The sequence below is a fragment of the Mus caroli genome, unplaced genomic scaffold, assembly GCF_978045245.1.
Source record: "Mus caroli unplaced genomic scaffold, Mus_caroli_1 scaffold_5, whole genome shotgun sequence".
NCBI classification, from domain to species: Eukaryota; Metazoa; Chordata; class Mammalia; order Rodentia; family Muridae; genus Mus; species Mus caroli.
The window spans coordinates 132,704,331-132,718,503 of NW_028227260.1; the positions used below are offsets into that span (position 1 = coordinate 132,704,331).

Consider the following 14,173-nt stretch of genomic DNA (forward strand, 5'->3'; position numbering starts at 1 on the left):
CTGAATCCCTTCCCTTCAGCCCTTCCACATCTGTTGTGTAGATTCTCTCTCTGAGCATGCTTTGTCTTTTTAAAGATTTATTTATTTTATATACATGAGTACACTGTAGCTGTCTTAAGGTGCACCAGAAGAGGCCATCAGACCCCATGTTGTGAGCCACCACATGGTTGCTGGGAATTGAACTCAGGATCTCTGGAAGAGCAGCCCTCTCTCCAGCCTGTCTTTTCTTTCTTAATGGTACCCTCTATCAAGTTTTCCTCTTCTTGTTTCCTAATAAACATAGCCACTTGTACTTGCCTAATTCCTTTAATAGCTACTACCAGGCTTGTGAGATGGTTCAGCTCTGGTAAAGGTACTTGCCACCAAGCCTGACAACCTGAGTTTGATCCCTAGGAAACACATGGTGGAAGTGGGAGAACCAACATGATTCTGAGAAAGCCTGTCTTAACGGACTGTTCCCGGCCTGCTCTCCTTTCTAGCTTTTCAGACATCCCCTCTATGTGTTCCTTCACTGCTGCTTCACAAAAAAGTTCCTTTTGTATGGCTCAGCTCAAACTCCTGCTTGTCACTGCCCTATAGACCAGCACTGCATGCTTTGTAGTCAGGACACATGGGCAAGCTTTTGCTTCCATGGTGAACTGTGGTCTCCAAGAGAGTTGAAAATATATTCTCTCTGCCTGGCGTATTATCACATGGGCATAGTACATGAATGTATTTGGCACAGTGCTTTAAATCTTCTTTGTGATCAGTAAGTGGGCACTGATCAGTCCTTGCATTTCAAAGAGGAGTGGGTCTGGAGAGGAAAAAGTGAGAAGCCTTTAATAATGGGCTGGGTTTAGACTGGAATAACATAAAAAATCCTGATTTGGTTAATCGGTGTTGTATTGTTTTGAGGCTTTGGCAGTTTGAAAGGGGAGTAGAATTAACTTCGCTTAAAAAAAAATTAGCCTGGTTATTTCTTCAGTATGGTGGGGAATGTGTATTTCTCAAACATGAGAAATGTTTTCGAATTATCTCTTTAACCATCACTCACCCAGTGTTGTTACTCTTGTTATATTCTTGGGCATTCTATTTGTCAGGTAAACCTTCAATTTTATCTTTATATGTGTTTATCAAATAGTCCAGCACCTACTTCGTGCCAGGCACAGTGCTAGATACTTTGGAAATAGACTTAAAATAAATTAGCCTTAGAAGTAAAGAGCCATGGGAGAGCTGGGAAAGAAGACCACAGCTGATGTACCTGAGAAGTCACAAGGTTTTGTGGGAAGTGACATCTGAGCCTAGTATGGTCACCCACATCAGTAATACCAGCAACTCAGGAGGCTTAGGCAGGAGGAGGATGGGAGTTCCTGACAAGCTTGGGCTACAGAGGATAACCTTTTCCTGTTTTCTTTTTTTTTTTCTTTTTTTTTTTAAAGGGTGGTCTGATACTGTGGAACTCAAAGGTAGAAGGGAAGGTTTCAAGGAAGAAGTGTTGGGTGATGGTGGATGATGTTACATAGGTTCTTATAACAATGATCCTTCACCAACTTGAATAAATGAGAAAAGGACTGGTTTTAAGAAAAGCACACCTTGGCTTTTATAAGATAGAGTCTCACTGTATACTCTGCACTGGCTAGTTTTGTGTCAACTTGACACAGCTGGAGTTATCACAGAGAAAGGAACTTCAGTTGGGGAAATGCCTCCATGAGATCCAGCTGTAAGGCATTTTCTCAATTAGTGATCAAGGGGGAAAGGCCCCTTGTGGGTGGGACCATCCCTGGGCTGGTAGTCTTGGGTTCTATAAGAGAGCAGGCTGAGCAAGCCAAGGCAAGCAAGCCAATAAAGAACATCCCTCCATGGCCTCTGCATCAGCTCCTGCTTCCTGACCTGTTTGAGTTCCAGTCCTGACTTCTTTGGTGATGAACAGCAGAATGGAAGTGTAACAGAAATAAACCCTTTCCTCCCCAACTTGCTTCTGGTCATGATGTTTTGTGCAGGAATAGAAGCCCTGACTTAAGACACTCTGACTTTAAAATTTTCCTGCCCCAATCTTTTGAATGCTAGGAGTACAGGTGTCTGCCACAAAGCAAACTTTTTCATAAAAGACCAGATAGTAAAGTTGTAAGGCCTCCCCCAGCTACTTGGGCTTAATTGTAATCAAAGGCAACAAAGGCGTTTTTGCTTTGCTGCAGTTAAACTTCATTTACAGGAACAAAAAGCAGGCCATGTTGCTCTCCCAGGACATTTGCCATAGAGTATTTGGGGAGGAAAAAGAGGTAAAATTTCACTGTGAAGATCTTTTTCTTCATCTTTGTAACTGTGTACACGTGCGTTAGGAATGTATTCATGCAAGTGGGAATTCTTTTTAAAAGCCAGTTGTGGCATGCAGGTTAATTTTAATGTCTGTAGGTATTTTATCAGAAATTTCTATTAAAGTGAACTTTGCATTCGTGGTGATTAAGTAGACTAAGCAGTGCTGGAGAAAACTGTCTTGCTATTATGGAAATGCATTTATTTAAATGCAATCTTTTTTCTTTGCCTTCCTGTAGTCGTTTTGCAATTGGGAGCACTAACTTTATGTCATAGAATTCTCATTTGTGTTTGCTAATGGAGGAGAACTAAAACCAGTAATATAAAGGCAGAGCTCCGCTCAGGAGGTGCAGCTCACTGCAGGATTGTTTGTACAGTATGGTCAAGGACCTGAGTTCAATCCTCAGAATCGCAAAAACCACTGACCAGTAACGGCAAATGAGCTCTGTGTGGCTTGGGGGACTCTCTTGGTGCTTACTTGAGTGTGCCTGTGTTTTGGGCCTTCTTCACAGATTAAATATAGCAAGCATCCTGGTAGTTCACAATATTCACAGCTGCAACGACCCATAGCTGAGAAAAATCTAAACAAAAAAGTTTGCACTTGCAAAATGCCTGAAATTTTCAGTCAAAGAAAAGGGGAAAGAAACAAACTAGAAGTGCTCTAGTGGGAGACTGTTTTTCTTATCAGACACGGTTTGGGTAATTGGATTGAGTTGGAATAGTTGAGTACTCGGCAGAAGGTCAGAGGGGATAGATTAGGCAAGAACTTCCCAGTCCAAGTTTACTATCCTTCAGGTTCCAAGTCTCCCTCAACTACTTCATTTCCTCTGTTACTCTGGTAAAAATATATGACAAGTGCTTTTCATTGTTTTTTTTAAGAGATACCTAGAATTTGAAGTCCAAATCTGTCTTTAAGCAACTTGTCACTACTTTTCAAGGATGTGAGTGTTCAGATTTTATTGAAGGGTTTTAGCTTCCTTTTAGACTTCCTAAGCCTGTTTTGATTTGTGATCCCTTTCGAAAAGACTGGTTTTGAAAACACGAGTAGAGCTATAATATCACATCGAAGCAGTTTGTAATTCATACCCCATCCTTGGAAGTGGCATTCTTTTTAAAAATTGTAACAAGTAATTTGGTGACTGTCAACTAACTTGGTAGGCCAGAGGCTGCTTCTGTCTATGTTGGCTATGTAAGGTTTTATTATTCTCCACTATGATCCTGGAGTTGTACAGCAATATTAGGGCATTTCTGACTGTTTGCCTTAACTGTACTGGTCTGCTTTCTGGTTTTTATGGGAGATGATGTTATTACAGCCAGAAGAACGAGCCAGGCCATTGTAAGGTGAGCTTGTCTCTTGTGAAGACAGCCTAGGTATGGGTGTCCCTTTCTTTAGGTGCTTTTGACAATTTGTTTCTTTGCCTTACAGGCTCAGGCCCATGGCTTCTTTTCATACCTTCCTTTGCATTTTCTGTATTCAAAGCAGTTTTCTGAAGCAAGTGTCTCCAACGCAGTTAACCACATTGATCTGCTGGGAGCATATATATGTGCTGGGAGTTCCTCTGCTACAGCTGAGCTCTGGGAGCCTCCTCTAAGGGTCTCCAGGTAGCCACTGGATTCTAGCTTTTCCACAAATGCTTTCTTTTTCTACCTAGCCATGAAGTTGGCAACCTCTTTTTCATTTTCTTCCCCGTGGCTGCTGAGAAAACAGTGTTTTTCCTTTTGATCCTTAAGACTTGGTGGAGACTTGGTTTCATTCTTGGCCTTGTTCAGTTGACTGAAGCGCAGGTATGCTTCGCTGTCTGCTTCCTACGGTCCAGCTAAATTTTAGTCTTTGAGTTCTTTGTGTGGCCTCTCATGCGTGACTTGGTTCCTCTTTCATCTGCAGGTCAGCTCCCTGAGACCTGCTTGTGTGGTACAGCTTAACCCACGTTAGCATACCAGAACTTGTGGCTGGTCCCACGGCTTCTGAGTATACTGCAGAAAGACTGAGCAGTCCCCTGTGACTGGACAGGACCTCCTTTCCAAACTCTCCAAGTTTGGAGCTGGGGATTCAGAATTGAGGTTTCTCATGTCTTCCAGGAGCAAGGTGAAAAGGGGGTAAAAGAAAAGTATTATCGGTGACAATGTTTTTGCCTGTTTAAAACAAGACCGACCGTGGAGTGGGATCCAAGCAGAGTAAACCGAGAATTAACATGTATACCTACATGGGGAAAAGGAAATTGGCTCTCAAGAGAATATTTAGTAGGTAGGTCAGCCTCCTCTCTCTTGAGCCAGGAAAGGACACCATTGTTCTTGAAAAACGTGTTCCTGTCAGCTCAGTTTTTATTTTCCCACATCTGAAGGCAACGGGGACACATTGGAAGTGTGATGAAAACGGCAGCTGACGCTCTTCTTCTGGATGGCAAGTAGTGGGAAAGAGGGTGACAAACTTCAGAGCAGATATTCTCTGTAAAGGCAGCTGCTGGGTACAGAGCTAGGCCCCATCTCACATACCTTGATGTGATGATGATGGTGGCAATGGTGCGGGTCTCGTCTGTTTCTTGTTTTAGAGAAGGGTCCCACTTTGTATCCCAGCTGGCTTAAAACTCACAGACCTGACCCTGCTTCTTCCTCCATGGAGCTGAGATTAAGGCATGTGCCACTATGCTCAACATGCTTCTAAATTTTATTTCATTCATTGACCATTTCATACATCTACGCAGTTTATTTTTATCATATGTATCCTCCATTACCTTCCTCCAGCTGCTCCTAGTGTCCCCCACCTTGTCACCCTGCTAACTTCATGACCTTCCTTTTGTTACTACTGGCCCCATGAGTCCAATTATTGCTGCCCATATGTGCATGTGTGGGAGGCCATCCGCCAGGGTATGGGGAACCTCTCGGCAGCCAGGTCCCCAAAGGACAGTGCTTCTCCCTTCCTTTCTAATGTTTTTTGTTTTAGAAGAAGCCATCTCTTTTATTTCAGAAATGGTTCTTCCTACCTGTCTAATTTCCTAGCTTCTTTAATTATGATATTTATCTGTAAGCTTTCAATTTTGTTTCTAGAAGAGCTAATCTGTTCTCCCTACTTTCTGTGTTTATTGAACTGAATTGTACTCAATTTTACTTTCCCAGTTCTTGATCATATAGCTCGTAATTTATTTTGTGTGTCTTTTGTTTGTTTGAATGTATGTGAGTTTTGTGCATGTGTTGGGCAGTGCATTCAGAGGTCAGAAGAGAATGTGTGATCTCCTGGAAGTAGAGCTAACAGATTGTTATGAACCACTGTGTTGATCCTGAGAACTGAACCTGGGCCAGTGTTCTCATCCAAGGAACCATCTCTATTACTCACTGTTTCTGCGAAAGGGTCTCAGTGTAGCTCAGGCCAACTCTGAACTCAGGTTGCCATCACATGTGAAGTCCTCTCGACTTAGTCTCCAGAGTTCTGCTATTAAAGGCATATACCTATATCCAGTTCATAATTATTTTTAGAAATACCTGAAGGTAATTAGGTAAAGTCTTCAATGTGTGTGTGTGTGTGTGTGTGTGTGTGCACGCGCACACACACGCGTTACAGCGCACTTGTGTGGTTAGAAGACAACTTTGTAGAGTCAGTTGTCTTCCTTCTGCCTTTATGTGCCTTTATGTGGCTTTTATCTCAAAAAGGAAACTAAGTCTCTGGAGAGATGGCTCAGTGGTTAGCAGCACTTGCTATTCTTCCAGAAGACTCTGCTTCAATCCCCAGCACCCACATATGGCTCACAACCGTGTGTAACTCCAATTCCAGGGGATCTGATGCCCTCTTCTGATTTTTCTCAAGCACACAAACACCCATATACATAAGAAAAAATGAGGAAAAAAAGTTTAAGTAAAACGAACACCCTCTCCCCAAAATCTAAAGCCCCCCCCCAAATTTTCTACTCCTAATTTTGACAAATATTTCCTTCTGTAAAATATTTTATTGATATTTTGTCCTATTCTTCATTGAATAGAACTAATAACAAAATAAGCTTTTGAACACTTTAAAAAATATGGTCTTCTGGGGCTGGTAAGATGGCTCAGTGGTTTAGCTCATTGGTTAGTCTTCCAAAGGTCCTGAGTTCAAGTCCCAGCAACCACATACTGGTTCATGACCATCTTTAAGGGGATTTGGTGCTCTCTACTGGCAGGTGTGTGTACCTGCAGCAGAACCCTTATATGTTAAATAAAATTTTTAAAATGGTCTTCCTGTGTTTCCTATGATTATTTATAAAATTGCTTTCTGTTACCTTAGCTGCTTAAACCACTTATTTGGACAAATCTGAGTTTATAGATGCCATAGTCATCCCTCCCCCAATTATTCAAATATTTTGGTTTCCTTTGCTTTCTCAGTTGAGAGGCAGGCATTGAATTCATTGGCGGCTGCACTATTCCTGATACTTTTGAAAATAAATTTTTGTATAACAAAATACTGAACATTGTAGAAAAATCAGAAAATACAGAAAATTAAGAAAATCATTCAAAGATAACAACCCAACATTTTGCTATTTACTTCCCACCCCTTTTCAAAGACTATATACTGGAGACCTTAGTGAGATTGAAATTCACATAGTTTCATATTCTCTATTAGCTTTCCACTTAGCATATATAGACCCATTACTTTGAAGCTGGGATGTTACTTATGCCTGCCATTCCAGCACTTGGTAGTCTGAGACTGCAGGCTCACAATCTTGAGTTCAGCTTGGGCAACAATGTGAAATGTTCTCTGAAAGAAAAATTCTCAGAAGGAGATTCATTTAAACATGTTTCAGTTGTTTTATAATTGGGACTATTCAAAACAATTCTGCAATGAATATGCTTGTACAGTCATTGTTTATGCCTGTTACTATTTTCAGTATATAAGTTGAAAATATAATTACTAGAACAAGAGTTATAAACTTTGGGAAGGTAGTATTTCTAATCCTTTGTTTTGGAGGGGTTGAAATTTGAACCTAGGGCTCACACGTGTGAGCAAGTGTGCTATGTATGATCTTGCTATACACCCCGATCAGCACTGCGTTTCTTTTTATAGTAATTACTTGAAGTTTCAGTACTCATTTGAAGAAGTGGGTTATTTCTTGTTTATTAATAGTGGATAGTAGCCCTCATGTTTTCTGGGAAGTACCTACATTGAGAACTTTTTTTTTTTTTAACTTACACGGGTATTTTTAAAAATGATAGCATGAATGAGTTTGAGTGTTTGATTTCCTTAGAGAAGTATAAGAAATTTTATTGGAATTTATATTAGCCTGCTAGTGCTTTGACATTACTTAGGAACCAAGTAGTCCAAATGTTGGATCGTAAGTGTCTGTCTCTTTGCTTGTTGTTTGATCTTGGTTTGGATTTTTGGAGGTAGAGTGTGTGTAATGTAGCCCAGGTTGGCCTGAAACTCAACCCTGCCTTAGCCTCCTGATTATTGAGATCAGTGTTTAGAACAAGGCGTCTGGCAACCAGGAAACAACATGAAGGTTTTGTTGTTGCCTTACTGTGGTTCACTTTGATGTGGCATTTATAGCTTAGGAGATGGCACATTAAAAGCCTACTGGGTATGGTACACTGTGTTTTGTGAACCAAAGCTATTAATGATTGTTGTGTACCTTAAAAAAAAAGAATTGTTGTTATTGGGGCTGGCAAGATGGCTCAGTGGGTAAGGGCACTGACTGCTCTTCCATAGGTCCAGAGTTCAAGTCCCAGCAACCACACGGTGGCTCACAACCATCCATAATGAGATCTGACGCCCTCTTCTGGAGTGTCTGAAGACAGCAACAGTGTACTTACATAAATAAATAAATCTTAAAAAAAAAGAGAAATTCTCTTTTAAAAAAAGAATTGTTTTTGAAATATAGAGCTGGTCAATCACTAATAAGTTCAGAATATAAGATAAATTTGAGTTGAAAGAATCTTTTTTTTGTCTTTTGGCTTGAATTCATAATGCAAAAGGTAAGTAAGATTAAATTAAAGCAGACAGGCATATTTTCACAGTATATTCAATTAGCTATCAGAAAATATCCTCAACTCAAGGGATGGATTCAAAGTAGTATATAATTCTTTTACCCTCTCCACTGGCCTACCCTCCAATTGATTTTACCAGGTTCCCAAAATACTGTAGGGAAGTTTTTCTCAAAAGATTTTCATTTAAGTCTTTATTAATCTTCCTTAAATCTTTAATAAATCTTCATTTAACTCTGATTTTAAGAACTCTTTGCCGATGATATTAGGACTGGTGGCAGGATATCGTGACTGGGATAGCAATAGCATCCTTACTGTGGAAGTTTAAAAAAAAAAAGTCTCATGAGATATTTTTCCTAATTACTGGTATCCAGCAAGTTCTGGATTGCAAAAGAGATCTAGGTTTTTATAGTGTCAGTTGTATATAGCTCAGCTCCATGATTTATAGCATTTCAAATGTTCTCCTGACCACAGTAGGCCATTACACATTTATAGCATCCTATATATTTTGTCAGTAAAATAGAAAGTACCATCAGAATAATTTCATTCAATTTTTTTTCAGGAGACAAAATAAGGAAAATAACATGAATTAGACTTTTTTTCTATAACCAGTTTGCTTTTCCTGACAGAAATTGGAATGTCCTAGCCTGTTTGGGACAGTATTAGCAGAATTACATTTGAATATTGTTTTGTTGTTTTTCCCTAGATGTGTTCTCTTTGTCATTGTCCTGGAGCAACCATTGGCTGTGATGTGAAAACCTGCCACAGGACATACCACTACCACTGTGCATTGCATGATAAAGCTCAGATCCGAGAGAAACCTTCGCAAGGGATTTACATGTAACTGGCTCATTTTGCTTGGTTTTAAAGCAGTCCCGCTGTCCTTCAGGCTTTTCCATTTTCCTCCATTCAAAGCATTTCACCATCACTATGAAGGCTCTTTTGATATGTACGATATGTAACAGTTAAAGCAATGATTTAGGAAGTGTCACACTGAGGTTTATAACATAATTCCAGTTTATGGATAAGGTGGACTGTGCTGCTCATTTTTGTAATTTGAAAAATGAATTGAATTTAGTTTTGTATACTTCATATTTTGTATTTTCCCCCCTCAGGGTTTATTGTCGAAAACACAAGAAAACTGCACATAACTCGGAAGGTATGTTTCATTAGCCACTTTTATGTTTCAAGAGGAAATTAGAGTAAAATATAAATGAGTAGTCCTCTACTAAGTTTTGCCTTATGATAGGTCTTACTATTCAATATCTTTATAATTGGAGATGTTATTACATCAGTCCAATGTAAATAGTCAAAAAGAGCTAAATTTTTAAAGAAAAAAATGCCCCAGAAATCTTAGGACTATACTGAAAACTCATGTCATATTAGGAAGAAACTGTGGTAGAGGCGACATGTTTCTCCACAGGTGGTCATTGGATTCTTGCTCCTGACAGCTATTACTGACAGTGTGAGCCTAGGAATCCTAGTGTACTTTGGATCAGAGTGCACTCTGGTGATGTCAACGCCCCATCTATGCTTTTGCTTTTCATGGTTCAGTTATTCCATGGTTCAGCTCATTGCATCATGAGCTGTCATGATCCAAAAATGGCAGTTTCCAAAAAGAAACAAGTTGCCGGGCGTGGTGGCGCACGCCTTTAATCCCAGCACTCAGGAGGCAGAGGCAGGTGGATTTCTGAGTTTGAGGCCAGCCTGATCTACAGAGTGAGTTCCAGGACAGCCAGGGCTATACAGAGAATCCCTGTCTTGAAAAACCAAACCAAAAAAAAGTAACTCCAGCACATCTCACAGGAAGGGAGTTACTCACACAGAGAAACCCTGTCTCAAAAAACAAAAAACAAAAAAAACCAACCAAACAAAAAAGAAACAAGTTTCAAGTCAGTTTGATTATAATATATTATGCTTTACTGATGTCTTACTGTGTCCAATTTATAAATCAGGCTTTATAATGTGTAGGCATGTGTAGGGAAAACCACATTTAGTATTATTCATGATTTTGTGTATCTACTGGGAATGTAAAAACAAATCCCCCACTGAGAAATAAGTGGAGACATACTATGTTTTTTTTCCTAGAAAACAAAAGTTTGTAAGTAACTAAATTTAAAATAGAAGCTTATCAAGTTATAGTTTGTTTCCACTTAAATTTATAAAACTAGTTTAATAATATTTATATATTGTTAGCCAAGTTGTATTTGTTTTTAAAAGATATGGGGAAGTTAGTTGAATTCTGACTTGGATCAAAGTTTTTTTTTTTTTTTTTTAATTTTTATTCTGTTTTGCCTGTGGGTATGTCTTTGTACCATGAGCAGGTCAGGTGCCCATGAAGTTCATAGGGAACTGGAGTTACAGATGGTTGTAAGCTGTCATGTGGTTGATGGTAATCAAACATAGGTTCTTTGAAAACCAGCTAGTGCTCTTCCACCAGCACACTGAGCCACCTCTCTAGCTCCACATCAAACCTATTTGAAGAATACATGGTTTTGGTACATTTATTAGCAGTATAAAATGGATTAGATTCAATCTTAGATTATCCTATATTTTCATTTAAATTTGACTCAATCTTTAATTTTTTTTTTAGCTTCTAAGACTGTTCTGTTCAAAATTAAAATGGATCAGATACAGATATTTTAGGAAATTGATTCTTTTGAGAAAGGGTCTCTATTATGTAGCCTGGGCTGGCCTGAAACTTACTATTCAGAACAGGCTGGCCTGAACTCACAGAGATTCACCTGCCTCTGCTTCCCAAAAGTGCTAGGATTAAAGGTGTGTGCCACCATACTGGGCTTTGGAAGTTTGATCTTTTTAAAGACTAAGCTAGGGGTTAGAGAGATATATAGCCGTCTTGTAAAATATCTGAAATAAGTTCCTGACTCCCATACTGGGCAGCTCTTGAGGTCTGATGTCTTTGGCTTCTATGAGTACCTATACTCATATATACCTAAAACACAGACACACACACACAAACACACACGTGAATAATAAAATAAATCTTTAGAAAATTGATGTACCTAATTTAATTCCTGGGGTAAATATTAAAACTGGTTCCCCTTTTGATCTCTTATAATTTGCTTTCGTAATAGAAAATTGTACTATTTTCACATCTGAAGTCCACATTAATACAAATACTTGTAACTGCTGGTTCAAAATACAGTCATCATACACATGTATTAAAATATCCCTGTACTGTATATACATCATACTTATTGTATGTTAATTAAGATATTTAAATGAAATGATTTAGTAGATATACATGCTAACCATGATTTGGTCATAACACATTGTATACATGAACTGAGTTATTGTGCTGTATTCTACAAATATGTACAGATAAAATAATAGTTGAATATTAATTCAACTCAACATTGAATATTGAGTAGACATACATGTACACAAATAATAAATGAATTTTTAAAAACATTTTTGTGCTGTTTTTTAGAAAGAGTATAGGGCTGGAGAGATGGCTTGGAAATTAAGCATTTGATGCTATTGTAGAGAACTATTTTTGGTTCCTAGCATTCACATCAGGCCCCTCCATCTACCTGTGACTCCAACTCTGGGGATCCAGCCCCCTCTTCAGGCCTTATTGGAAATAGACTGGATAAGCAATAAGAATAAAAATACTTGGAGGTGATAGAGTGTGATTGAAAAGCCCGTATAACTATTTTCCTAGTTTTTCGTCACTTAATTCTAGAAGTGAATTTAACATCTTTTGTGAAAAGTTCTAAGTAGGGACTAGCAGTGTGTCTCAGTGGTAGGTGGCTTGCTTGGCATGCATGATGCTCTGGGTTCTAACTCCAACACTACATTTAAAAAGGACGAAGCCGGGCGTGGTGGCGCACGCCTTTAATCCCAGCACTCGGGAGGCAGAGGCAGGCGGATTTCTAAGTTCAAGGCCAGCCTGGTCTACAAAGTGAGTTCCAGGACAGCCAGGGCTAAACAGAGAAACCCTGTCTCGAAAAACCAAAAAAAATAAATAAATAAATAAAAAAATAAAATAAAATAAAAAGGACGAAAGAGCCACTGCAAGGAATAACTATTGTAGGGAAGCTTTTCTATATTCCATTCCTTCAAGATGTTAACGATGTATTTATGCAGTGCCCTTTTATGATTAGAGTGGCCATCTATGTTAATAGCTGAGGATTAAGATTCATGATCTGATTAATACAAGTATATGAGTATACTGGAACTAGATACTTGAAATACTTAAAGATGATTAATATATACTGAATAACATAGCTGGCTTCTATTTTACTTTCTAGGCGTCTGAGGCCAATACTGCCATCTAGTGGTAGAAAAAAGCCACTGCAGTGCATACTGTATAAAGAATGATGATTAAAAATTAGTTTTTTTAAACATTTATTTAGTGTGTGTGTGTGTGTGTGTGTGTGTGTGACAGAAACTAACTTGTGGGAGTCAGTTTTCTCCTATCATGTGTAACTCAGGATTGAATTCATGTCTTCAGCCTTAGCAAGTGCCCTTTTCTGCCTGAATCCTCTCAAAGACGCAACCAAAATGATTTTGAGTGTCTTTTGCTTAGTGAGAGCGTTCTAATTCTACTTCATATTTTACAAACAACTTCAAATTGTCCTGATTTTGGTTCATGGTCTACTTCTGTAGAATATTGGTCCCTTTTGTTTCCTTGGTATATACTGTGTGTTTATACTTACATTCTGGAATTTGAAGCTTAATCTTCAAGTATTGCAGTTTTTGAAGATATATTTTCATAATTGTGTCCTGCATGTACATCTGTGTACTGCATGCATGCCTACTGTCCATGGAGAAGATCAGAAGGCGGCTCAGGATCCCTTGTAGCTGGAGTTCTTGAGTTACGAGCTGCTGTGTGTGTGCTGGGAAGAGAGTCCGTGCTTTGAACCAATAAGACAGCTCTCCAGCCCCAGTGTTGGCATTATTTATATTTAGAGAATTTGGCTTTTTAGCTCAAATTTATTTTTTATTGAGTACTTTGTCAGAAACAGCTAAGATTTGTTCTGATGGGAAACGTGTTCTACTTTATGACAGTAATTTATGATGGGGAGTTAAAGGATTTTATTTCAGGCATTCTCCAAGAACTATACTTCATTGGTCTCTAGGGCAAAGGACTTGATACCTGTGACAGTTTCTTTAGCATTTACTATCTGTAGCTCAATATTTCTGATACTAATCTGTCATGTTAGCCTTATGCAACATGAAGTGTTATGAAGCACTAAATTCAAGAATAGTTTTATAATAAAGCAATTTAATTTTCTAACCCTAAGTAATATATTATTTCATATTAAATGCCTGAAACTCATGTCATCTGTTTTGGAAATAAAACTTGGAGGTTAAATCTAGTATCCGATTGAGACAGAAGTATCAGAAATGACACCAAGGTTTTTGATATAATTGAGCCAGTTACTGAATGATGCTGTTTATGTAGGTAGTGTTAGACTTGGAAAAGGCTTATGAAGAGAGTTAATGAGTTAAACTTTGGAAGGTCAAGTCTGAGATATATTACGCGCTATCCATGTAGGGTATCAGCTAAGTGGATGGGTGGATTGATATCACTCTCGTTTTCTGAATAGAGACCTTGGCTAATGATAGGAATTTGCCACTGTTGGTCAGTGTATCTCAGACAGTAGAGGAAAAGTTGCCTAGAGAGAAAGCTCAGAAGAGATGAAGGCCTAAGACTGAGTCTTGAAGGCTGTTAATGGTTGAAGGATGGGCCCGCAAAGGCAGAGGGGACGTGGGTAGAGAGAAGGAGGAAAGTCAGCTTAGTTAGTGTTAAAGCTGTAGGGTCAAAGAAAGGTGGAGTGTAGTCCCAGAAGGAACTAAGTGGTTAGTTTTGTTCTTGAGAAAGCATCCACTGGCTCAGTGACAATAGAGCCATTCATGATTTTAGAGAAGGCTTTGGGGAGAGAAGTTGAGGAGTGACTTGGAGGCA

General features: G+C 38.9%; 1 protein-coding gene across 1 annotated transcript in view; it reads left to right on the top strand.

Annotated features, from left to right (window-relative positions):
* The window catches only part of Phf6 (PHD finger protein 6), a 45,299-nt gene that overhangs the window by 10,715 nt on the left and 20,411 nt on the right, over positions 1-14,173 (top strand). The window contains exons 4-5 of the mRNA XM_021153596.3: positions 8,945-9,078; positions 9,354-9,397. Of these exons, the coding sequence (XP_021009255.1) occupies positions 8,945-9,078; positions 9,354-9,397 (178 nt within the window). The remainder of the gene's footprint in view (positions 1-8,944; positions 9,079-9,353; positions 9,398-14,173) is intronic.